Genomic DNA, 24,752 nt, shown 5'->3' with positions numbered 1-24,752 from the left:
GAACGTGTGCAAACAAAAATAAAATGCCCCTGCACGAAAAGGATTACGGTGGAAATTCCCTTTAAGGACTCGTGACACTTTGAATCACATCATGGTACACTTGTAAATTCCCAGTTGCCAGGATGCAGAACTGTACATATACCTCTGCTTCTTGCTACTGTCCAGGGGTCAGAAAGCTAATGTATAGTTATCACTTGCACAATGGTTTACAAAGTCAGGATTAGTGGCAGCTTTCAATTGTAGCATAGCTGTGACCACATTCCTCAATTGTCATATCCTGGCATGACAAAGACAACACGCCATTCATTTATGAGCACCCACCATGGCTCCTTCTCCAGGTTGCCTCAGGTCGCACAACAAGCTATTGTAAACTAAAACACAAACACAAATATGAGTTGTCGGGTGATAAAAATAGATCAAACATTAACAATAAATAACTGTGATCAGTTGACCATAGTCCAAAAGTAGCTTATGATTTACCTTCTTAGCTTTGCCATTGCTGAGACCTACAACTAGAGCTATGGAGTTCCTGTACAAGTTGTAAAGTGCTCAGAGAGGTATACCTTGCACAAGACTTAGCAGTATCCCTACACCTTCATGTGACTGTGTTTAAGCCTGGTGATTGGCCAACTCAAGAGCTAAAAGTTACATTTTGGATAGAAGCAAAGATTTAAAGTTGTGTTGGTGGATCAAACCAGAAGAGCAATGCAAAGATAAAAACCTGTTGTATTTTTCTGCAGGTTCAACACTTTAAAGTTCATGTTAGGACAAAAATAGAAAAAATGCTGTACATCTCATGCACACATCCCTGAATTTCATTACTTCCAAGACCCTGGAAGTACAGAAAAATATATGTTCATCTGCCAAAAATGCACTCAGCCCCTAAGCTACTTAAGATCCAAATTATTCTTCACACACACACACTTCAACTTTTCATCTGGACATAGACATTATAGTGGACATGATAGTAAAATGCTAGATTTATGAGCACGCTACAACTGTCCACCAGGAATCCTCTGCTCCAGAATTTCTATTTGGGCAATGGGGGGTTGGGGGGAAGAACATGTATAGAGTAATGGTTTATTGGTTAAGAAAACGACTGGGTAGTCTACATCTCAGGTTAGATAATGCGAAGTGGATTGGGTTGTCCAACCTGTCTTATTGTCCCGTCCTGTGGTCATTCAGTGGTTTAGGAGTTGACCTAAAGACATAGGATCATAAGGCTGGATTGGGAGACAAGGCCAGCTCTATGAAGTCCTAATTTGATGACTTTTACATGAAGAAACTCAACCTGCCTGCACATATCCTTAACTCTCACCAAACTGAACAACTTTGGTTAAGTTGTGAACTGGTTCTTCTTGTCCAATATCAACTTGACCCCAACCAAATACTCTTTTGAACAAATGGTCACAATTTCCCACAGATACATTCCAAAACTTCATGGAAAGCCTTCCCCAAAGAGCAAAGGCTGGTATAGTCCAAAGAGAGGCCAACCCAATAATGATGGGATGTCCAAAATGTATAGATGGTGTCCATCACTTTTGACTATCTATCTATCTTATATGCTCCAACTCATTGTTTTTTCTGTATCTTCTTAAAATTTATACCAAATCTGAGATTGTTTATTAGCCCCATGTATACTTATATTTTCATTGTTCCACTAATAAGTGTATTAATGTACAATCCCCATAATTAAATAATACTATTACACCTATAACTGTTGTGTAGAATAATGAGCACATTCATGTAATTAGTAACTGGTGTGTGAATAATGACATTGGGATTCCGCATTGTCTTGTCTGTGAAGGGAAGGTGCTCAGAGAAGACAATGGGACAGGATGGAGTGTTCTGTGTTCCGTTTCCATAGAGACTGGCTTTAAACAAACTGATTTACTGCTCCTGGCAGTCACCGCCGACAACCTGGCTGATGTATTTCACTGAAGATATTTCCCTCTAAAATCTGTCATGACTATTAAACGCAGGTGCACGACCTCCGGAACAGGTCCATAGATCTCCGTTAGAACAATGATATCAGTTACACACTTGAAGAGCTCTTATGAATGGCTGCTTGTGGACGTCCACATTTAACCTAACACACATTTAACCTATACACTAACAAGTGTATAGTAAATTGGGGGGTATATAAAGACCTTCTTAAAGAATTTGTTTTTCAATGCGTCTGTATTCCAAAAGCACAGTTTTTTAAAAACCTTTATGGTAGACCTACTACAAATGAGTACATAATGGAACATATGCTCCACCAATTATAGATGTAAATGGGGTGTCATTACTCACTCCACAAGTAAAATATATACTGTGGCCGGAAGTATTAGTGATCTAGTAACTTGTACCACTTACTGGTTAGGTATTTATTTTCCAAATGGGTTTGCACTCTAAGGCTATGCACACACGTTAGATGATTGTTGCCTCCCTGTACAGTGCGTGTACAGTGGTCCCCCAATGTCATTTAGTTATCTGCTATGTTAAATGGGGATCTACACCAGCCTTTCTCAACCTCATTAGGGTTTTCAGGTAACCCCTGCTATAATTACTATATGCACATCTCACAGTACATTAGTGTGGTGGTCACTGGAGAATGCCTCCTACATTGGTAGCCATTAGGAAGAATTCCGTCCTTATTGATAGCAAAAAAACATAATTGATATCAGTTAAAATGACCCGAGAGTCACAAACTTCCCATTGCTCAAGAAATTCCTAGTAACCTCTGGAGGGACCCTGGCTTTCTTTGGAGCTCTGGTTAAGAAACACTGCGCTAGATGATGGTCATCCAAGAGGAATGGTTGTGATTTTCTTGGGTGAAAATCCAGCGTGTGCTACCTGCTCAATTTTCTACATCTTATCATTAGAAAGACGCTGGTGTGGTCCCATTTTTATAGACCTCCATCGGGGAAGATCTATAAAATGGGACCACACTGGTCTCCCTGTAGCTTAAGCGCTACATCTTTCCTTATATTACTTTATCATGTATGGAGGAACCCAATGAGAAGGTCTAATTGTTGGTCTAAAAGATACCAACATGTGGTTGTTCTTAAAGGGAGCAGCCATGGTAGTGTACCTGAACATCCCACTAACATATAACATTGGTGTCTTGGTGGGCATATACAATTCAGTATTTACTAGATACGCTCCATACAAGTCATTCCCTCATCATCATGAACTGTCAAAAATATTGCAAAAGTTAAATACCTTTCCATACCTTTTATATGTCTTTTGTATTGTTCTGAAGTGAACATGTAATGCGGCCCAACTATTAAGCAACACTGGCAACATTGCCATCACCAATTTGGGTCAAGTTTGTCCTGAGAAACAGACGCAATGGAAGCCAACGGAGTGGTGCTGTTACTTTAAAAAACCACTTCAAGTGTGTGTCCTAAGTTAGTAAAAGGTTTTAGATCACAATAATTCCCTTTGTGTTGGAGAGTTTCCAGATTGTTTGTTTGCTATGAATGATGAGAGAGCAAATGGAAGACCAGTATTATAAAACTGGCAATTGAAGTGTGTAGGCAAAGCTTTAGTTTTGCATAAAATAGGAAAAGGACTGTACCACTGGGAAAGTGTATCTTCTTTTCCTGCCCCAGCGGGGCAAATCTCCTTTGGACAGTTGACCCTGGAACTTGGCTTATTGTCTCCCTTGCCTTTTGTCCTGGGGACAACTACAAAGTCCTGGATGGCCCCCCAATTTCAATTTTAATATTATTATTAATAATAATAGTCAATATTACATACAGAGGGGTCAGTCTCTCCAATGGGAAACTACCATACGCCTCCTCTCAGCTTATCAATTCCTCTGGGTGCTCTCATACTGGGGTCTTCCTTTATAAAGGAATTGTGATGTGGTATAACTGCTTACATATATTTGTAGATATTCAACATGATTTCTATGTGATTTAGTTTCAGAAACATTTTATGGTTTGGTTTCCTTTGCAGGACCAATGAAACATTTCCATCATACATTTGTATAGCATCCAAATTAACTCCAAATCTTAACGGGTGGTTGTACATCCTAGCCTACACCGGTTTGTTACTCGCAATGCTGTTGTGCATCAGAAACGGACAGTAAATTTCCAAGAGTAACATTTTTCATATTCCAGCCTCATACACAAATAGAAATCAATAAAATATCAAACATGCGGCCCAATAAATCATAGAGGAGACCTTCTGACATCAAAATCATTATCATCAAACAATTTTGTTGATGTTAATAACCACCAACTGGTCTTTAGCCAGCATGAGGATTCTCTTTGTAGATAATGAGGAAAAACATGCAGCTTGCTAGGCACAATAGATACGTCATGTCATAAAGCATCCTATTAAATATCAGAGATCAAGGACCAAATATCTACAATAAGTATACACGGACATGGGGATTATATATACCAGCAGCATTTCCTGCTTAGATTTTCATCACACGTGCAAATCTATTCATCTGTTGAACACATTCTTCCAATGGCTTAACCCATCAGCAACGTTCAACAAGGACACTGATTGCATGAAAGTAAGAGCATTAAAAAATCTGCACATAAAATAAGCAAGACATCAAATAATAAACTTCACCCAGGGGTCTTGTTTTACTAAAACACACATTGCCTTAGGTGTTGGTATTCATTCTTAGATGTTGCGTTTTTTTAAAAGACCCCAAATGACGAACATCAACATCAGCATTCCAAAAATACAGATTACAGGACTTTTAGTAGTACCACCATACTGGCGGTGAGGTTGCAGTGCGTTTACCACTTCCTCCAGGAAGACACTTCATGCAGCTTCTCCCGGCTGTAGTCCCATGGAGAATGAATGGGGTAAGTGGTACTAGTACCAGCTGTCCAATGTGCAGATCCCGGTTCTTTAAAGACCATCGCTGAAGTGACTAAACGGCTGGCAAGGTGGACTGCTCAGTCCCTAAGCGGGTCTGAACCTACCCTAGAGCTGGCATGCCCCCAGCTGTATAATAAAATCAATAGGAAAACCCAACATGTGGATTAGGACAGCTGCTAACACATAGTGATCTACTAACCTATTTTGACACCTTTTTTGTTATATACTACGTGAGAATGAACATCTTCAGTTATGTGCAAGCACTTTTCTGTTCTAGCAAGACTCTGCCCCCGTACACAAAGCCACAAAGATGAGTTTGGCGTGGAGGAACTGGAGTAGTCTGAATATATACTTGATCTCAACCCTTGGGGAAGAAATGGAATAAATTGCGAAGGAGGTCTTTTAATCCAACAGCAGTATTTGGCCTCACAAATGATACCTTGGATCAATGGACAGATAGAAACACCACAACATCATGTGATGAGTCTTCCCATAGCAGTGAAGGTTCATTTAGCTGTAAAGAAGGGGGCAACTTCATCTGGCAAAAGCTTTCATATAAATGTGATGGTTAGATGATCACACATATTTGGACATATTTATTAAAGCTCTCCAAGACTAGAGAAGATAGACTATCATGGGAGAACTGGGGTGATCCAGCAATCAATGAAAACATTTGCAACTAATAGCAAACAAATCCATTCTGGGTTTGATGAATCACCCATAGTCTATCTTCTCCATTCTTGGAGTAAGAGCTTTAGTAAATGAGGCCCATAATATAGTTGTAAACCCCACATAAATGTAAGATGATGACCATTTTGGGAAGCCCATGGGACAGCGTGACAACACAGGATCACAAATGGGAGACAGGGGCAAAGCGTTGTCACCCCCAACAAGAAGTGCCTGAACAAGGACCCTCCTGACAGTATCACTAGATATTATTTCATGCAGAGGGCTTTTTATTCAGATTTTAGTGTATTGGTTTACATTTAATTTAGGTTAAAATCTGCTTCCCCTTTAATGGTGGGGCTTTGGGGTCATTATTTGATTATATGATTTTTCAGGAATGTTAGGGTTATAGTAAAGTATTTGCATAGTACCAGGTTTTGGGCTGAGATAAATATTCTTTTATTTGGTTGTCCCCGAAACAACTACATCAACTTTTCTCTATAAAAATCACATTTCCCAGCATCGTCCACATTAAAAAGCAGAGTCTCATTAACACGTACGCATATCTTTATGTTCTGGGTATTTAGCAGAAACTGACCCTCTATGTCCAACTCATCTCAGTGAGTCATCCTGTCCTCTACAAACCCAAATTACTACTTACACAAATGTGCTGATCCATAGCAGTCAATTAGTCATCCCTATCAATGTTACCCAATGGAGCAATGTAATAATTATCTTCACACATGCAGACGATTATCAGTTCAGTAATTAAATAAGAGCACCTGTCACAGCAGTAAGTATGTGTTATAGCTGCATGTGTTTTGGTTTGCACTCATTTTGCTTCTGTAATATTCAGAAAACTGTGACAATATTTTTGATGGCTATGATTGTTTCTGTGGAACTTTGCCTCTTTATAGTAAAGCAATGTGAGAAAAGTCCGCACCCAGTGAAGGCAGACTGTTGGCTGAATTCTTCAGGTCAATGGCTTCCTAAGTATTGCAACAAGCCTGCAATGGAAGTTTCACATTTTTCTTGGACAGGTTCCATTTAAAGAAATACACATGACCATTATCAGGGGAACCTAACTCTAGCAATTTGCTCTATTTTATCTAGGAAAATTACCCTTATAGTGGGTTCCCTCTGTGCTGCAAAACAGCACTTTTGTTTCCATTATCCTTTACTTGCCAGCAGCTGGCACTCTTCTCTTCCCCTTGGCATTCCAAATTGTAGGCTAACCTCAGTGTACCACGGCATAGAACTGATAGCCCTCCATTGTAAGGGATGACAGAGGGGGAAGCCTCCAAGACCATGGAGTAGGGTATGTAAAGGGGAGATGGTTTTCTGGATGAAAATGTTACCCTTGCAGTGTAGGGGAAAATAATTTTTAATTCACAAACGTTCCCATTAAATGTACAGTGCTGCGTAATATGTTGATGCATGCAAAGTACAGAAAGCAGCCACAGCCTGAGCAGAAAAGTCTGTGTACTGCCAGCATGCTACAGGGAGAGGCTTCCTCTCTATGTGGAAACAGTGGTGCAACATACCCCCTTTTAGATCAGACTTAGAGCAAGAAGCATTTTTACAGAACCCCAGGTCTGACTTATGAGGGTATGATGAACTTCTGAAGAGAGACTGCTGCTTCCACACAGTGAGCAAATGTGATACTTTACACCTGGCAGGGGAAAGGCTTGACTACTCAGGCAGTGGCTGAGAAGTGATGATCATACATTGAAAGTGGAAAGTATTTAGCTGATTTAATCTTGAAGTTGGACTTTAAACACACCTGTGAAATCCTGTGTCACCAATAAATACAACCCTCTTTCTGATACACTCCATAAGGAAGTCAGGGGCTGAGTCAAAGTCAGAACATATTCTGCATTGGTAAATGTTGGCATGTGTTAATGATTTGTAATAAAGCTGAACCCCAGCCTTCCCTTCTGTCTCGATCAGTTGTACAGCTCCTTTCCTGTACTCAAATCGATAACTTAGATTTCACTGCAGTGTGCATTAGAAGCTGCAGAAAATCTGATCGACCCCATCTCATTTCCTGCAGACCAGGAGCAAAGAAGGAGCAGGAGGATCATTACATAGGATGGATCTGAGAAGATGGAAGTAGAACACCACACTGCTGTATACTATTCAAGAACAGTGTACAGCAGCGGGTTTGTACTGGTCCGAGTGCTGGTAATAAGTGTGATCCATTAGTAAGCAGGTAAGCAATTTATTAGGGAATTCCTGTACTGAGCGCTGGGTGCTGGGATGTTTCAGAAGGCTATGTATAAACCTGAACATGTTTCAGCCCCTTCCACCAGCTATTATCTGCCTGCAGTGGATAGAGAAGCACAGAGACCCAGTGATGATAAAATAAGTATGTAAAAATGGGAACGGGGGAACCTGGGCAAAGGAGAATATGAGCAGATTAAACTTTCACTTACTCCAATGCAATGTAGGTCCTGATTAAAACCTTAACACTTTCCCCCCATAAATACATTGTAGTACATCTGGTGTGAACACCCTAATGCAATGATCATCTAAACCAGGGGTGTCAACCTCAAATACACAGTGGGCCAAAATTAAAAACTTAGACTAAGTCGCAGGCCAACCTTGAAATTTATTGAAAAGATTGAGGCGGGCTAAATCTTATGAGTGGTCCGCTACTGGAACTCCCTCTTCATTGAAATAGCACTGCTACTACAATTCCCGGCATTACTTGCGTCTATAAAACAATCCAATGCGGGGCCACGCGTAGGCAGAGAGACAGCTGGTCTATACATACATTGGATGCCGGGAATTGTAGTAGCGGCGCTATTTCAATGCAGCGGCGGGCCAGCTGCAGTTTATATTTATGGATTCCTTTGGGGGCCAAAAAAAAGTTGACCTATACAGGGTTATTCTGGTTTCTAAAGTTTTCACATAGATATTGTAAACCAGCTATTCTAAACCAATCCTCCATGGAACCCCACAGTTCCTCCAGAGATTGCTAAGGGTTTCTCGAACTGAGGCTGGTTGACTTTCCATTTGACGGTGGTTGTAAAGTTTTTGGGCCAACACCACTTGGTAGACCCAGTTGTATGACGGTGGCCAACACCGTAGGGAGACATTTTTTCCACTGGTTTAAAAGGCTTTTTACCCTACTGATTGGTTTTAGCAGGTGTCCCTCAAGACCTGGAAATTACTATAAAGGTTCCTTTTAAAAGGGCTTGAGAAAGGCTGACAAAATTTTTCATCTGGGTACAGGGAAAAATTCAAAACCTTTAATAACTTTGGTGCCAAACCTATGTCCCATCGCTGCCTATTGTACAGTTCTTGATGGGACTGTAATAGCTGTGATCTTTAACAGTCTTGGTCAACAAGTTCTGAGTCTCCTGCGTAATCTCTCCCAACCAAACCTGTAACACGTCCATAGTCCATGATCATCCATGATCATCTTCTGTGATATATGAGGTCTCTGACCATCTTTTAACAACAGAACAGGGGCCCTGGGCAAGTAGGGTCCTCACATGCTCAGCATTCCAGTTACCTGCACCCCCTATCATTTTTTTAATTGAGGCCCCTAAAACCGGCCCTGGGTGTAATATCTGCAGTCCCGGACCATCTTCTCCAACATGTCCTGCTTATATATGTGGCCCTATAGTAAGATCACAATCCACAACTGAGGCCCCCAATACCTAACCATGACTCTACAACCATCATAAAACAATACGGTTGCTGAATTTCCACCGCTGACTATTTTATTGCCCGGAAATAGCAGCTTACCCACCAATGTGTATTACAGTTTTTTTTATACCACACAAAGGCAATAGAAGGGCTAAGGAAATCACAGATTCACCCATGTGCCAGCTTTACAGTGCTATGGATCAGGACTTTCACCAGCATTGTAACAGTGAATGATTAAACTATCCTACCGATGGAAACATTTATCATGTAACATTTCAATGATGATACAGCTCAGTGTCATCCAGAAATCACATCATGGGTATGTGGTAATGTATTCTCCTTAATGCCCACCTGCCCCTATAGGAGGGATGGGCTCTGCATCGGATGGGATATATGCAGGTGATCAGTCCAGGGCCATGAAAAGGATATTTAAACACACAATAAAAATGACCCATCTGCTCAATCATATCAATGTATTCTCTTCTATAGAGAGGCTCAGGATTTACATACAGTGCCAGCTAGGCAGCATGGCACAGCTAATGAACCCACACCATGCCATGTATAATCAGCACATGCATAGGGTGAGCCCATTCTATTAGATCTGGTGCAGTATGACACAAGAACATCCTTTTCTTTAAATCTGCACCCCTTACCTTGTGTGGGGTGCTGCAGAGCTGACATCAGGGCCACCAGCAGCATCAGCCCAGCAGTCCATCTGCTCCATGTTGGCTCTGCTCTCCTCATTGCAGTCCATCCTTGTGCCACCATGGGTCCTCCAAGCCACTTGTCAGCCATCAGTGGGGGTATGGCAGCCCGAAATACATGAGAAGGAATCACCCCTCGGGTCACAGCAGCCCACAATCATCAGATGTCTTTAGTCAAACCTTCTTCTCTCCAGATCACCCCAATGATGAATGCCAGGGCTCCCAGGTGCGCTAGGTGCTCATCGTGCTCCAGGTGAGCCAGGTGGACAGCTGGGGGTGTGGTCACTCAGCGTTGCTGTTGCTTTGGGGATGGAACTGTTACTGCAGCTTTTTCATTGAAAAAGAGATCACGTAGCAACCAGCTAAAAAAAACGCATTGACAGCAGCCGGTGCTGGCTGGGTTATGGGGACCTCTGCTGGAACAAGTGAGGCAGGTCAGGGACCTGTGGGGAGCTGTCAGCTTGGAGGACACCTAGTGAGGACCCGCTGACATCTACAGTGCAGGGGAATGGGGCAGAGGAGCGCTACCTTCTATGTGCTGCCTCTGCCGGAGCGCCATCTAGTGGATGCTTAGAGGTACTGACTGCAGATGTGCTGGAAGTTACAAAGATTGCCCCCAAGATGTACCACACTTTCACTAATTTTTTCCAATTCAATTAATTGAATTTTATGTGCAAATTGTGCGAAAATTGGGTATAAAAAACATTTCAGAGACAAAAAAGGTCACTAAAAGCTTAACTACAAGTCTTGGGTTCACCTTAATCTGCTCCATATGGGGTGGCCCCCCTGCCAGTGATTATACAGAACTACCATTATGACGCCCTTTCCTCCTTTATAACAATGCAGATACTATGAAACTTTCCCCTTTCCCCCAATAACAAGTAATGGAACCATGATACCTTCCCCCCAAAACAAGAGCAGCCACTATGCCCGCCCCCCCCCCCATAACAATAGTGGCCACCATGACTCCTTCTTCCCAATACATGTGACAGCACCATGACACCTTCCTCCCATACCAACTGCTGGCACCAAGATACAGCTACCATGACTCCCACCCCACACACACACACACAACAAGTATGGACACCATGACACCTTCCCCCAAATTAACACTCCCTCACCCCCATCAACAAGGGGGGGCCACCATAATACCACACCTCCATAAAAAGTGCAGCTACCATTACACTTACCCAACAACAAGTGCAGCCTCCAGGAGTCCCGCTCCCCACCCATACAGAGTATCACCGCTATGTGCTATGGGTAATTTAAGGTAAAGTACCTTCCCCCATTCCCATAACAAGGGCGCCCACCAGGAGTCCCCCTCCCCACCCATGCAGAGTATCACCACTATGGTCAATCAATTGTAAATGGCGTCCCCCAGTGTGTGCTCGTCTTTCATATAGCTGTCACTTACCCCATTTTGTTCCTTAGGCTTGTGATTTATTTCCTGCGCATGCACACTTCTATGTCCCAATGCATAATTGTGCCAGGTACGTGCGCTGAGCTGGGCATGTGTGGCTCAGCATACAATCAGAGAAGTACTTATGACAATTAGTCTCTTCAGGCATTACAATCAGGCTGTTTTTGGGTGATTATGGAAAAGTTGGGTCACAGTAAAGGGCCCACCACCCATCTTCATCTTCTTCTGGAACATTGACTTTCCAACACAACAGAAGCAGGAAGAGAATTTGCAGCCTATTATTATAACAAAGATTTGAGGACATAACCCTAGAATTGTTTACCTTATCTTGGCTGAAGTTCTCTTTTTATGTCTGCACATGAAATGAAAAAGTAAAAGACAGAATGTGTATCCAAGAAAGATGACACATTGATCCATAATGTCACAATAAATAAATCTCACTACAATGGGTGAAACCTTCGCCCAAGACTGCAGTGACATTTATTTTCATGGCTGACCTCCTTCAGGAAATATTTGGATTTTAATAAAGATTCTATTCATGGTAATAATTCACAAAGCTAACACAACGGGAGAAGAATCCTCCTTGTTACAAAGTGACAGCATTAGTTGGGTACACAGAGTTTTGAAAATCAAATTACTGGCAATAGGGCCCTGGGATAATGTTTAAAGGATAACATCAATTTCAAATAAAGCACAGATACATTTTACCCCAGCCCCCCTTTCCCATCATTTCCCCTGCACCTACAGATTTCAGAGCTACTGGCCAAACCCCTGGTGCTCAACAGACACCCCTTTGGCCCTTACTGTGTGACCCTCCAGGCCTCTGCAGAACAAAATCTGTTTTGTAAAGCAAAAAAAATGTTCTTTTAATCGGCTTCTAAGTTTTTCTGTGACATTAAGCTCTTTTTTATCTCAGGGCATGGGCCTTGCTGTGAGAAATATCAAATGTGGTATTAGTAATCTTTAAGGGAGTGACACTGAGAACACATGTAAAGGAATTCATTTGTAAAGCTTTGATCTTCTGTACTATATCTTTAGTCTCTGACAATCTCCTGTGGATGTTTGCAGTGCCTGATCATTAGCCTGTGAAAAGATGCGATCTCTTATTATCTCTTGTAGAATTCCTGCAGTCTCTTTCTAACCATCTCTTGTAGACTGTCCGCAGTCTCTGACCATCTCTTGTAGAATGCCTGAAGCCTCTAACCATCTCTTGTAGAATTCCTGCAGTCTCTCTCTAACCATCTCTTGTAGAATGTCTGCAGTCTCTAACCGTCTCTTGTAGAATGTCTGCCGTCTCTAACCATCTCTTGTAGAATGCCTGCCGTCTATGACTGTCTCTCTTGTTGAATGTCCGCAGTCTCTGATCGTCTCTTGTAGAATGTCTGCAGTCTCTAACCATCTCTTGTAGAATGCCTGCAGTCTATGACCATCTCTCTTGCAGAATGCCTGCAGTCTCTGACCATCTCTTGGAGAATGTCTGCAGTCTCTGACAGTAATTTTAAGTGCAGGCAATTTGATGCACTCAGGCTGTAGTTGAGGCCCTTTTATATTAAGCAAGTTGCCCACCAATGGGCTAAACAGAGCAGCTGCTGGATATCAGATATTATTGTAGTGCAGCAGAACTCCCATCATTCATACCCATATTTTTCAATGCAGTACAACTATTGCTTTGACCTGGTTTTAGCCTTTTGTAGTACCATAAACAGAAGCTCAGACTAGGAGAGGAGAGGAAGGGTGCGTGCAACACATGCTTTATGGCTGGTTTATTAACAAGTATTAGGTGTTAAGTGCAGTGGGACCGCCATGTTGCAGATGGTAATATTTAGCAACTAAAAAGCAAGATGGAGTTTTTAGCAACCACAAAGCAGGCTTGTTAACTATTTCTGGTTTTCCAACCCAGGTCTGTATCCTTGTACAAAAATTAATTGTTTTATGGATTTTTGAATCAGCCCAAGATACATGTAGCATGAAATACCTGTACTTACCATGACTCCTAAAAACTTGTCAAGCTTTATCAATGAAATACCAGCAGTCAAAGTGGAGAATTTTTCACGTGCAAAACTTGGCAATGTATGGTTAAACTCTGGGCCTTTACCTTGTTGCAGTGACATTATCATTTCAGAAACAAAAAGAAACATTTCAGAAACATTTGTATTTGTGGAGTTTTGTTGGTGCGCTATGTAGACACAAGTACATGGGAGAGTGCCATTGCTTCTAGTTGATGGTTGTAAGTGTACTTTACATGCAACTTCCCAATCAGGTGACTGGGATAAGATTGGGTGACACAAGACAATTAACCCAAGGGGAGGAAAACAAGATGCACTATATCATTAGAGATAATGAATAAGATTAAAGCTCTGCTATGCTTTCATATTGGGGGTCCTTCACAACATAGAGGGAAGGTGGACATGAGATTTAAAGATCACTGTAGGATCATCAGGTAATTTTATATACTTAAAAAAGGTTTATAATGGTGTATTCAACAGACCAAAATGGAATACATGGCCTCCCCAGGCCATTATAGCTGGGCTAACCACCCAGCACTTTTTAGTAGTCACCCGGCTGTTTTTGGGTGGTTACTGATGAGTTGGGTCACCTACCTATAACTTCTTCCCACCCAGCTTAAAAAAATTCTGGGTTCAACACTGTATGACATCCATTGCTAGGTGTTACATGCACTATACACTGGCTTTATGGCTAATTAACAATATGCTAGGTATATACCTCAGATAATATTCACCTAAAAGGAATGGCCAGTGTGTAAGGCATTGTTAACTTTGTTCTTGTTTTTTTTACAAATATCTTATTTATTAACTTTATGTACTTTATTTGTAAACCCAGCAAAATGATGCATTACACAGAAGAAAAAAAATCACAGAAGCCAATACAATTGCTGCAATATATATTTTAATTCAAAGTGAATTTAGACAATAATACACCATAAATTCATATTTTGACACTCACCAAAATAGTAACCTGGAAAACCCGCTTTTTGTGACAAAGTACAGAAGCCTTGGTCACATTGAAAATCACTGAGAACTAGAGAGAAATACTATCGCAAACTGTAACGAGACATACATCCATAAAAATGTTTCCCAGTCCTCATATTAGAATATTGCACAGTGCAATTGCTACATGGCAAACTAGTGTAGCATAAAATCAAAAAAAATAGCCCAACAAGAAAAAAAAAAATAAGAAAACAAATAATGATAAAAAAAAAATTAAAATTAAAGCCACAAAAAACTACATTTTTTGTTAAACAGTAACAATTCAAACTTTGTCAAATCAAAGGGAAAAGAAAGCTGGATTTCTAAACAGTCCTACCACTTGCAGTATGAGTTACCTTGATGCAAGCCAAATAAAATAAAAATCACAAGAGCAAGTAAATATGGAGTTAACTAAACCCAAACCAAAATCAGTTAGTGCAGTAGCATACTTAATAATAACACCCTGAATGAGTTAATATCTAAATACAATGAATCTGTAAAAAATAAATAGGAAATTGGTTGTGTAGAAGCACCTCTGCGGCTACGCAGTGTTTTATTTAAAAAGAAGGGTAGGGGGAAAAAATTAATTCAACTCAGAATTACAAGTTCTTTGTCCTTAGAATAAAGAAACTCTGTGATTGGTGGTCTACAACCACAGCAGCAGCCAATCAAAACGGATTGTTCACAACGACTGCTGTGACTTTATAAATGGCCATGCCATTCCTTTAAAAGGTCATTAAAATGTAACCTTTTCATTGAAAGGTGAGCAGCAGTTCTATTAAGACAATGCATGATTATAAATTGGTATGAAGGATGAAAAATCCAGTGGACGACTTTAGTCTGCCCCTTTTCAAACTAAAAAAAAAAGTTACTTTGCCTTCTTTTTCTTGTAAACTAACTTTAATACCACCACAGTCTTACAGTTACATCATCACAGCAATAATACTGTAATGACGCTCTTGTGTATATTACCAATTACCTTTGCATTTAGAATAACTTTGGAACATTATTAAGTACCTGCTGCTAAAAATCGAAGGCAGTCATTTTTGTTTGTGCGGTACCTTAACACAGCATTGCCACATGATATTGCTGAACTGCTAAAAAGTGATTGATCATTACACAAAATGACTTCAGCGCTAAATCTGAGTGAAAGGTAAGTTACCAGACCACACGTGCATGGGGCCCAGTGGTAACAGACGGCAGCAGACAGAGGCAAAGGAAGAGGAGGCTGTAAGAATTATTAAAGTTGGCTGGCTTTCTGTAACTTCCAAAGGGCATATGAGTAAAAGGTAAAAATAAAAACGATAAAATACATTAAGGGAGGGAGTTGAAAACTTTCTCATTCACTCGAATGAAGAATAATTTCAAACACACAGAATGAGTAGGCAGAATGCTTGCTCCTAATTTTGCTTGTATTAGAAAGATGGACATCTTCATACAATCTACCCAGGAGGATTTGTCATTTCATGTACATTCAGTGATATGCAGACATCTGTTCAAGACCAAACATGGAATGGTTGCCACTCCTCTGTCACTCAGCTTCTAAAACCAGAGCTACAATAAGGCATAAATGGGGGTCTAGCCAAAGGCTTCAATTCTTCCCCTAATCTATTTAATTGATAATATTAGGGAATGCAAATATCAATTTGCAGTTCGTATACTGTCATTGGCTACTTCGCCAATGGATCACAAGTAAATCTGTCTCTTGTAAAGAAACGGGCAAGTGGGCAACTTTAAATAATCAGGTCATTGTCTTGGTTTACTATCGGAGAATGAAAGTTATAGAAAGGTTCCCTAGACATTTACAGGTCCCCTAGGCTCCTGTCTAGGTTGCTTTATGGACAATCTGGCTTTTGTCTGTTGTTTTTCTTTTACAATAAAATAGGTAAAAGGTATCATTGTACCTTATGAATCTTATGCTGCTGCTATGAGATAATTGTACACAGACAGGCTAAAATTTGATGAATGTGTATAGCGTGTTATTAGAGTATAAACCTTTCTGCAGCTTCCAATAGGAAACAGGTAGGGATTGTCTTCTATGGGTTATCAGACAGCAGCCTTTAAAGGAAAACTCAATTCAACTGAAAAACAATTACATTTTTACCACCATTAAGTTAAAACTATTTGGGCAGCTACTATTCCATGGTCCTGAAGAACCAAATGATGGATGAGCTCCACCCCTGGCACTATTTAAGCCCCATTGATAACCATGGGGTATCCGCAGTGCTATTCTTCCTGACAATCAATATGTTAGGTACTTTCTTGCTGTGGTCTATGAAGATCACAGCAAGTGCACATGTTGTATTAAATAGGACACAAAAAGCTCTTTAGGAACAAACAAGAATGACAATCTGCACAAATAAATTACAGATTCATTTTTTTGGTTTTCTAACATACTGAGTTTCATTCAACAACTGCTCTGCTTGTCTTTTAGCCCTGTAAAGGCATTAGGAAACCTTCCTGTGATTCCTACTGCCAATTATTAAACACCTTTAAGAAATGCAAGGAAAACTTCCAGCCTACATGTTGATGGTGTGTGTTGAACAAGGCGAGTTTAAAGCCTGAATGGGCTGCTTGAACAAAAATCTGACAGCATGTGGCTCTCCTGTCCTACAGGAAGAGACAATCAATGTGAGAAGAGTTTTTTCTTCTCTGTGTATCTGGTGCTGTATTTTTTTATTTTTTTTTTAGGGACAATCTATAAAATTTCATAAGAATTTTTATCATTGTTTTTGTCACATTGCAGCGTGTAAAGTGCTGTACACAATATTAAGCTATACAAATTATACAGATCGTACTTATATACATTTTAGAAAACAAAGATTCGCCAAGGTTTTACTATATAAACAGGAGTACAGAAAGCATCCCATTCAATGCAATTACTGCAGCACGGGGCTACAATCAAAGGGGAATACATAGAATATTTGACTTTATTTTCCAAGATTGTCCCTTTTAGCACCAGTATGAGGCTACACAGGGATCAATGAATCCATGTAAAAACAAAGGAGACTTTAGCAATAAGGAGCAAGGAAACATTCGCATGAACTGATAAATCTCCAAATTAGAATTCTGCTTTTTCAGGTGCACTGGTAAGCCGGTTCCTAAATCTGACCTGGACACTGAGCCCCCGAGCTTACCTATACAGGAATGCCTGGAAATCATGCTGGAAGAACAAGAAACTTGGATGGCTGAGGATTGCCGTCTATGGTGAATGTAAAGCTTGAAGCTTTTCTGTGCCGCTTTGGGCCTGCAATTTGAGTTTATCCAAATGACTATACACTGTGGACAGTGTGAAATCAAATGTTTGTTATACGATTTTCAGACTTTTCAACGCAGTCCCGTATTGCCATCTCTGACAGTTCTTAACCATCCACAAATTCTAAAAATGCTCACAAGCAAAACAGGAGTGACAAGGATTACACCGATTGGTTCTCCAGTGTTACAAAGCTGGGTAAGGTACCTGCAGTTTCAAACTATGTATAGACTGCTCTTCGATATGTGGATTTCATGTGGCATAGAGTAGCATGCGGTCATGGTTTACGTAATGGTGGTCATTATAGAAATCATTCAGCCAGTAAGGGCCATTAGGGTACGTGCACCATGGGAAAACAAAACATCATATATAAGCCAACTTCATGGGAAATGCTGACATTTACTGTGTTATTCTGCTTAGTATTGTCTATGCCTATAAAAGCCACATATTGAAAGGCTGTTTTCACTCGGTCTTGATGTGGATAATGCCTATTCACAACCATAATCCATACAGTTCCAAAGGCCTCAACATCCTCACTCAAGCAGCTTACAGCTCTTAACAGACAAGCACCAGTAAACCCTCCAGGGGCTCCGGCGGTGAAACCTACATGAACAATGCTCATTTATCTGCATAAGCTCGTGCTAATCATACAACTGATATCATCGACCTGGTACCTGACCATGAAAAAAACTCACCAACATCCTATCAAACCTAAGCTATCCCACCATTGCAGGAAAAGGGTCCACTGTAATAATGTTAGGCGCACATGGGCTAACAATAGACGATTTTTCAAAAAACATTCACAGGCAGCCTGCTGCTACTAGTTACGTTTATAAAGTTACAGATGTTGCAAATATTGTTAGGTGTGTTGACAAATTAGGCAGTACAAAGCAGATTTGCATTGACAACTCATTTATTACCACCATTTGACCAAATCAAATAGAGCATTTATCTGGGATGTACTAACTTTTCAACCCAGAAATATTTTAGGCTGGGTGGGAAGAAATTGTAGGTGGATGGCAGCGCATGTATTGTGACTGGCACTATTTAGCAGGGTGGTGCACCCAGCTAAAAGGGGCTGGAGAGAACACCGATACTTTACATTGGAATCTGCAGCCATCTTAACATTAAGTTAGCCCTAAAAATGATTTTCAGAAATATTTTAGCAGGACCAATGCTTGTGTACAGAGGCGTCTTTACTCCATTCTTACCATGTCCTATTAGGATGTACAGGACACAGAAGCACTCACTGGAGTATTCACTTTCTATGAAAAAGGCACACTCACTGACTCCAGATTCATGCAAAAGATAGGTACTGGGAGACAACTGCTGAATGATGGCTACTCTATTACCTGTCCAATATTTACTTTAACACCCTGCATACATTGATATTAAGAATGCCCTGTTGTTCATAAAATGTTTTTTTTTCCCACATAACCTATTGTCTCCAATATTTCTACTATATCCTTTAATCCTAAATCCTGTAAGTAAAATGCAGTTACACAGAAAATGTGTAACTGTGCTCTTGAGTGTAATGCTCTTGAGTTAGAAGTGCAGACCAAGGCCCATATGTTACACAATTCTTCATGTTGTAAGCAAAATCTATCTGCTGCTATAGGATTTAACTGAGCAGCGGACAAAGCTACATCAACAAGAAACCTGGCCACGATCCTTAAATTTCAAAATAGGTAATTTTGCTGTTCATATTGGGGAGAAGATGCAACTGGAGTTTTTGCTAAACTTCAGTAATGTAGTAAAGACAACTATGTACACCCGCTGACCCTTAAAACGTAAAACCAATAACAAAATATAGCTTCTGGATCATCATAAAAAGATCCAAGCTGTCAGGTTGCAATACAATGCTGCACATGTATTAACGCTGCTAATCAATTATTTTGACAAAAGAATATATTTGCAACTTCTGCAAGCTGTGTTAGCTTATCAGCTCACCAAACTACAAGCTCCCTGGCGCTCTTGAATCTTCAAGATTTTGCGTCACAAAGACATATAGCAAATCAAAGAATTCCAATGTCTGTTATTCAGCGACAGCAGGCAAGCCTTAGCTTGTGGTACGCTGATTTAGACAATGCCTTAGAACAGTAAAAAGAATCGTACATCCATGGACATAATGCATAGCGGTATTAAGCAGAAATCTTGTGGTAAGGGAGGAGAAAAAAATGACCTTTAGTGATAATAAACAGGCTCCTTTTTTTTTTACTCCCATTATTATTTATTTTTTTTAACACTGTAGAATTTTTTATGATTTTTTTTTATATATATTTAAAAAGTTTTGTTTTAGGCACATTCTTGTTTTAACATTCATTAAATAAAACACTGCTTGTGATAACACCACCCAGTGCTAGAAAGAAAGGGGTAAGAAGGGTGACGACCCCTTACCTCAGCAACAGGAATAACAGAGTTGAGAGTTGTCATAGCTTATGGACAGTTGGGCATTTGCAGTGTATAGTGGTGTTAACATTTAAACAAAGGCTAAAAATCCCCCAATCTATCTTCAGTCTATTATATTTTCATTATTCCAGTCACTGGCTAATCTTTTGTAGAATCAGATTCAAAGAGAACTAAAAACAATAAAAAAAATCAAGCCTGCAAGATACATTTTTTCTCTTAAAAGGTATACACAACAGCAATATGAAAACAATAAAAAATAACTTACATTAATACACCCACTTATATGCAGTAATGAGCTCAAATTTATGAAGATATATAGAATACTGATGCAATACACACACCCCAAAAAATAACATATGCAATTAGGATCCATAATTTACAATACAGTAGTTACAAAGGACACACCAAAACATTAAATGCAAATTAAAAAATAATAATAATCAGAAAAAAAAACACTATACTTTATATATATCATTAGACTTAAAACAGGAGTAAGGCGGCTAAGTATTAACGGGATATGAAGCTAAAGTTCACAGCTATCAAAAAAGTGGCGTCTGTTACATATAGCAGCTCATCTATTATACATTCAAGATAAATGATAAGTTTTATTACTTGCCCAAAGCTTAAAACATTAGTCTTAATACCTTTTCTTAAAGCCCACCACTAGACTACAGTATAATTCAGGTCTATGCAAAAACGTAGCTACCTTTTGTTTATATAGATATATATATAGTTTTTTTTAATTTCATTAAAAGAAAATGGATGATTTCAAAGTCTTTGGTGCTGATAAATTAACTGAATATGGACGATGCAATTTTTTTTTTTTTAAACTGAAAAAAAAGGAAAACAAAGTTCTTGAAATATGCACAAAATTTCGTGTCCCTGACGGAATGTATTAAATAAGCAGTCACCACTCAAAAACAAACAAACAAAAAAACGCAAAACAAACTAAATAAAATATTGTGTGAAGGAGGCTTTTAAAAACTGACACATGCATAAAATGAAAGCTAAAAAATTGCACACAAAGTAAAAACCTCACATCTTATCAAACTTCTATAGTAAATAGTCCTTGATGCAAATCATTAAATACTGAACGGTTTTGCCCAACTGCGCTGACCTGTCGCTGTGTTATTAATCCTCCTCGGAGATGGACTGGCCTGCAAAATATTGCACAGCAAGATGGTGCAGCGTCCGCCAAAAACGAGGCATTCAGAACACCAGCTATCGAAACCCTAACTGAAACCACACCATCTATACCGGCAAGATGCTATTAAAAAAACCCAGCTATTTGGACAAATGCCGTGACGCCAAAAAAAAAAAAAATAATAATGAAGGATCCACTTAGACGATATTGCAGTTCCTGTCGTGATTAAGTGATTACCAACAAAACGTGCAGCTAGCGTTATTTCTAAAAAAAAAAAATAAAAATAAAAAAAAAAAAAAATCATAGGCGTTTTCAGGCTATGTGAGGCTAAATATCTGTCATTAAAAAAATTAAAAACAGACACTAAAATTAGTCTATGAAAAATAAAAAAAAAAACATGCGATTCTGTAGGTAAGGAAAACACCTACGACCTTATGAGCATACCACACAACCAAACAAAACGAATGAACAACCCCCTAACTGAGCCAAGACTCAGTTATTCAGGGAAAAAGAAATAATAATAGATATTTATATAACCAGCAAATTCCAAGATTAAGTGCTGAACTTGACATTAATATAGTAAGTAATAACATTAACAACCTCAAATATTTAAGGCACTATGTGTGGGAACAGTATACAATGCAGCTGATTATTAGGACGACAACATTAAAGAGCACGGTCTAGGCAACGTTTTTGTTTTTTGTTTTTTCGTTTTTTCTTCTGCCCATGCAAAAGACACATGCAATGTGAACATCAACTCAGTAGCCAAGTGACCCAACACTGAAACACCAAGACATACAGAAACAAACGATTGACACGAGTACTGCTGACGATATGTGCATTTGTTGCGCTAAACCTGTACGTTGAATGGCTTCCCAAAAAGACGTGTCTTGCACTAGTTAGAAGGCAATTGTATAAAAAATATATCAGGAGAAAGTGAACTCTCTCCTGTAAGTCACCTGTCTAGAGTTACAATAGAAGAGAACAGGACTAGAGACAAGGTATACCAAATGTGCAAAACACATTAAAAGTGATTTTTTTTCAATTTCTTTTTTCTTTTTTTTTTTTTTTAAAGCTCAAGATTGTTTTAAATTGCACCCAAGTCTATATGATTCAAAAAATATTTTTCTTTTCTTCTTGTGCCATGGCGAAATTTTTTTTTTTATCTTTTTTTTATCAAAAGCCATGTTTTCGTGTTTTGCTTCAAACAAAAGGTTTGAATCTGTGAGCTTCTCCTTTACATGTAGGTCGTCGAGTTCTCACATGTACGGATACTGGTTGAGTTTTGTTGGGCTCATGGGAAATCCCGTGTAGGCAGGCGATGCGGCGATGTACGAGTGGGATGGGAAAATTGGTTTGTATTGAGTCTGGTGGATCGTAGGGGAAGGCAGAAGACGAGGGTTGATTCCCACGGCGACTTGGTGGATGATGCCACTGGGGTGGGGGAAATTGTAGGCGGGGTGTTGCAAGATTGGTCTTGTGGTACATGGGGAGGCCAGGAGATGGGCCACAGGTGCCGCACTGCTCAATGGAGCGGAAGGAGGGTAAGATAGGATGGTGGGCTGGCCACCTAGGTGAGCGTGAACTGCGCTGTGATTTGGGCTTCCATGAGGGAGGGTGAAAGGATGACTCGTGACAGTGGGTGTAATGAATGCCTGCTGTCTCCTGTGCCCATAGTTTCCATTCCACTCTTGATGTCCAGATCCAAAATGTTGTACCTGTCAAAAGAGTAATTTAGCAAAATTGATTTATTCAAGTAAAGAGGCTAAATGGTTTACATTAGGCAAAGGAACAAAACTAATAAAAAGCAATAAAAACAAATTGGGTACATGCATGTTGTATTTCCTAATATGTACAGTGTAGAAAGCATCATATGGCAGACCCAGACTATGAACAAAATATCATCGCTCAATCTATAGGTATTTTGCTTTCCACAAATGGCCTTCTGAAGTCACAATAATTTCGATATGACTAGAGCTAAATTTATGTAGCACCTTATGTCCTCTAGGAGTTTGTTATCAATGATTTCAGAGAAGTGAATAAAAAATGTATTTGAGCATATTATTGAATAAAATGGGTATATGAACAGAAGCTGTCTCCCCGTTAATATCAATCCCGGTCTGTAGACGATTGTTTCTGTGTAATGTATAATGTAGACTGCAGACAGGCTGAAATCAATGCCATTTACACTACTACACCACTGAAGAAATCTCTAAAGGCACAAGCATATAAAAGACGCCTACAGGTCATATGTGCAAAGTTTTTATTTTTAGCTTTAATAAAACGGCTAACCCTCCCTCTGAGACCAATAGCTATAATATATTGGTCTAACTGATTGCTGTGGTAATTTATTCTATAAAGCAAACATGAAATAGAATTTTTTTTTTTTAATTTATTGCCACTATTATTAGGCCAAAGGCACCCCTGGGTACAAGCATGTTCAAGCTTCTTTTCTATGTGCTCATCAGGGGTCTGGAAGGTGAATCCCTGAGGGTCAGATTCAGAACTCGATCCAATGTACGAAGATCAAACGTACCTGGCTGAAACTCAGAGGCTGTTGTTGCTGCTGGAATGCTGATGTAAGTTTCTGCTGGCGGTTGCCAAGGGCTGTGAGATGGTTTTTCCTCCCTTGGCCTGACCTGCCTTTTATAAAGGGGTGGCAAGCTGCATCTGAAACACATACAATAAAAAATGTAAAAAGTGCAAAAAATAATACCTGCTAATTGCTTTAATACCCAAACCCAAGACTATCATCACAATGTCTAGAAACACACAGAGAAGTGATAAGTACTGAAAGAAAAGACAGAAAGAAAGAAAAAGAAAAAGAAAAAGGAAAGGAAGGTAATGGAAGGAAAGTTTTACATGTGAACCTTAGAAAGAATGTTACCTACCTTTGTTTGCAGCCCTGTGTGAGTTATCCCTGCGGTTTTCAATCCTGATAGGTGGAACCACTAATGTACACACTGCTGGTTTGCTCTCTACTTTATCTGATGCCCGATTTTCAGAGTTTTCATTGGTGCTCGTGACAAAGCTGCTCTTTACAAACGGGCTATCATGGCCAGAGGAATCCGAGCTCGGTGATCCATCGACAGTATCACAACCACTTTCAGGTTCATCATCTGACATGCTGTAGAAGAACATCCTATGTTATATATATTATCCACTGTATAATGCCAGTCATCGATCCCCTGACTACTTGTAATAATAAAAAGACCTCTAATGAGAAACCACAGATAACATTTATTGCCCCCTAAGTATGGATATATAAACACATTTTCTTTAATTTACAGACAACTAGTAGTAAGAGGAAATCCCTTCAAAGTTAAAGAATTCCCCTAGAAAGTTGTCCAAGCAATCCAACAGTTGTTTTCATTTAAAAGTTTTTCTTTATATTATGTTCTATTAATCACTCAAAAAGTTTGAGTTCAGTCGAGAGAACAATGGTTCCGAGGAATAGTAGAAGGGACAAGCTTGCCCAGCAGGTACAAACCATGAGAGGAGTTTAACCCTTTTCTACTATTTACAATAAAAAAACAACAAATTTGACTTTAGATACAGTTCAGTTAGGTGCAAAATCAAAAGTTATTGGTTTGCCTTCCCAAATGTATCATCAAGCTAGACTGGACACCACTGTTGGGATTGTCCGGGCACACAGATCTAGCCTCTGCGGTCATTTGTC

General features: G+C 39.6%; 2 protein-coding genes across 3 annotated transcripts in view; both read right to left on the bottom strand.

Annotated features, from left to right (window-relative positions):
• The window catches only part of KIAA1549L (KIAA1549 like), a 94,496-nt gene extending 84,242 nt beyond the window's left edge, over nt 1–10,254 (bottom strand). The window contains exon 1 of the mRNA XM_072421891.1: nt 9,810–10,254. Coding sequence (XP_072277992.1) covers nt 9,810–9,951 — 142 coding nt within the window. The 5' untranslated portion in view covers nt 9,952–10,254. The remainder of the gene's footprint in view (nt 1–9,809) is intronic.
• Nucleotides 10,255–14,170: 3,916 nt separating this feature from the next.
• Nucleotides 14,171–24,752, bottom strand: part of HIPK3 (homeodomain interacting protein kinase 3) — an 87,383-nt gene continuing 76,801 nt past the window's right edge. For both annotated transcript variants that reach the window (XM_072421887.1, XM_072421886.1), the window contains exons 14-16: nt 23,965–24,200; nt 23,610–23,743; nt 14,171–22,791 (exon numbers count right to left, since the gene is read on the bottom strand). In XM_072421887.1, coding sequence (XP_072277988.1) covers nt 22,333–22,791; nt 23,610–23,743; nt 23,965–24,200 — 829 coding nt within the window. In that variant the 3' untranslated portion in view covers nt 14,171–22,332. The remainder of the gene's footprint in view (nt 22,792–23,609; nt 23,744–23,964; nt 24,201–24,752) is intronic.

The sequence above is a fragment of the Pyxicephalus adspersus genome, chromosome 9 (genome assembly GCF_032062135.1).
Source record: "Pyxicephalus adspersus chromosome 9, UCB_Pads_2.0, whole genome shotgun sequence".
NCBI classification, from domain to species: Eukaryota; Metazoa; Chordata; class Amphibia; order Anura; family Pyxicephalidae; genus Pyxicephalus; species Pyxicephalus adspersus.
The sequence above is the reverse complement of the archived record's forward strand: the minus strand, read 5'-3'. Positions and strand labels throughout refer to the sequence as shown.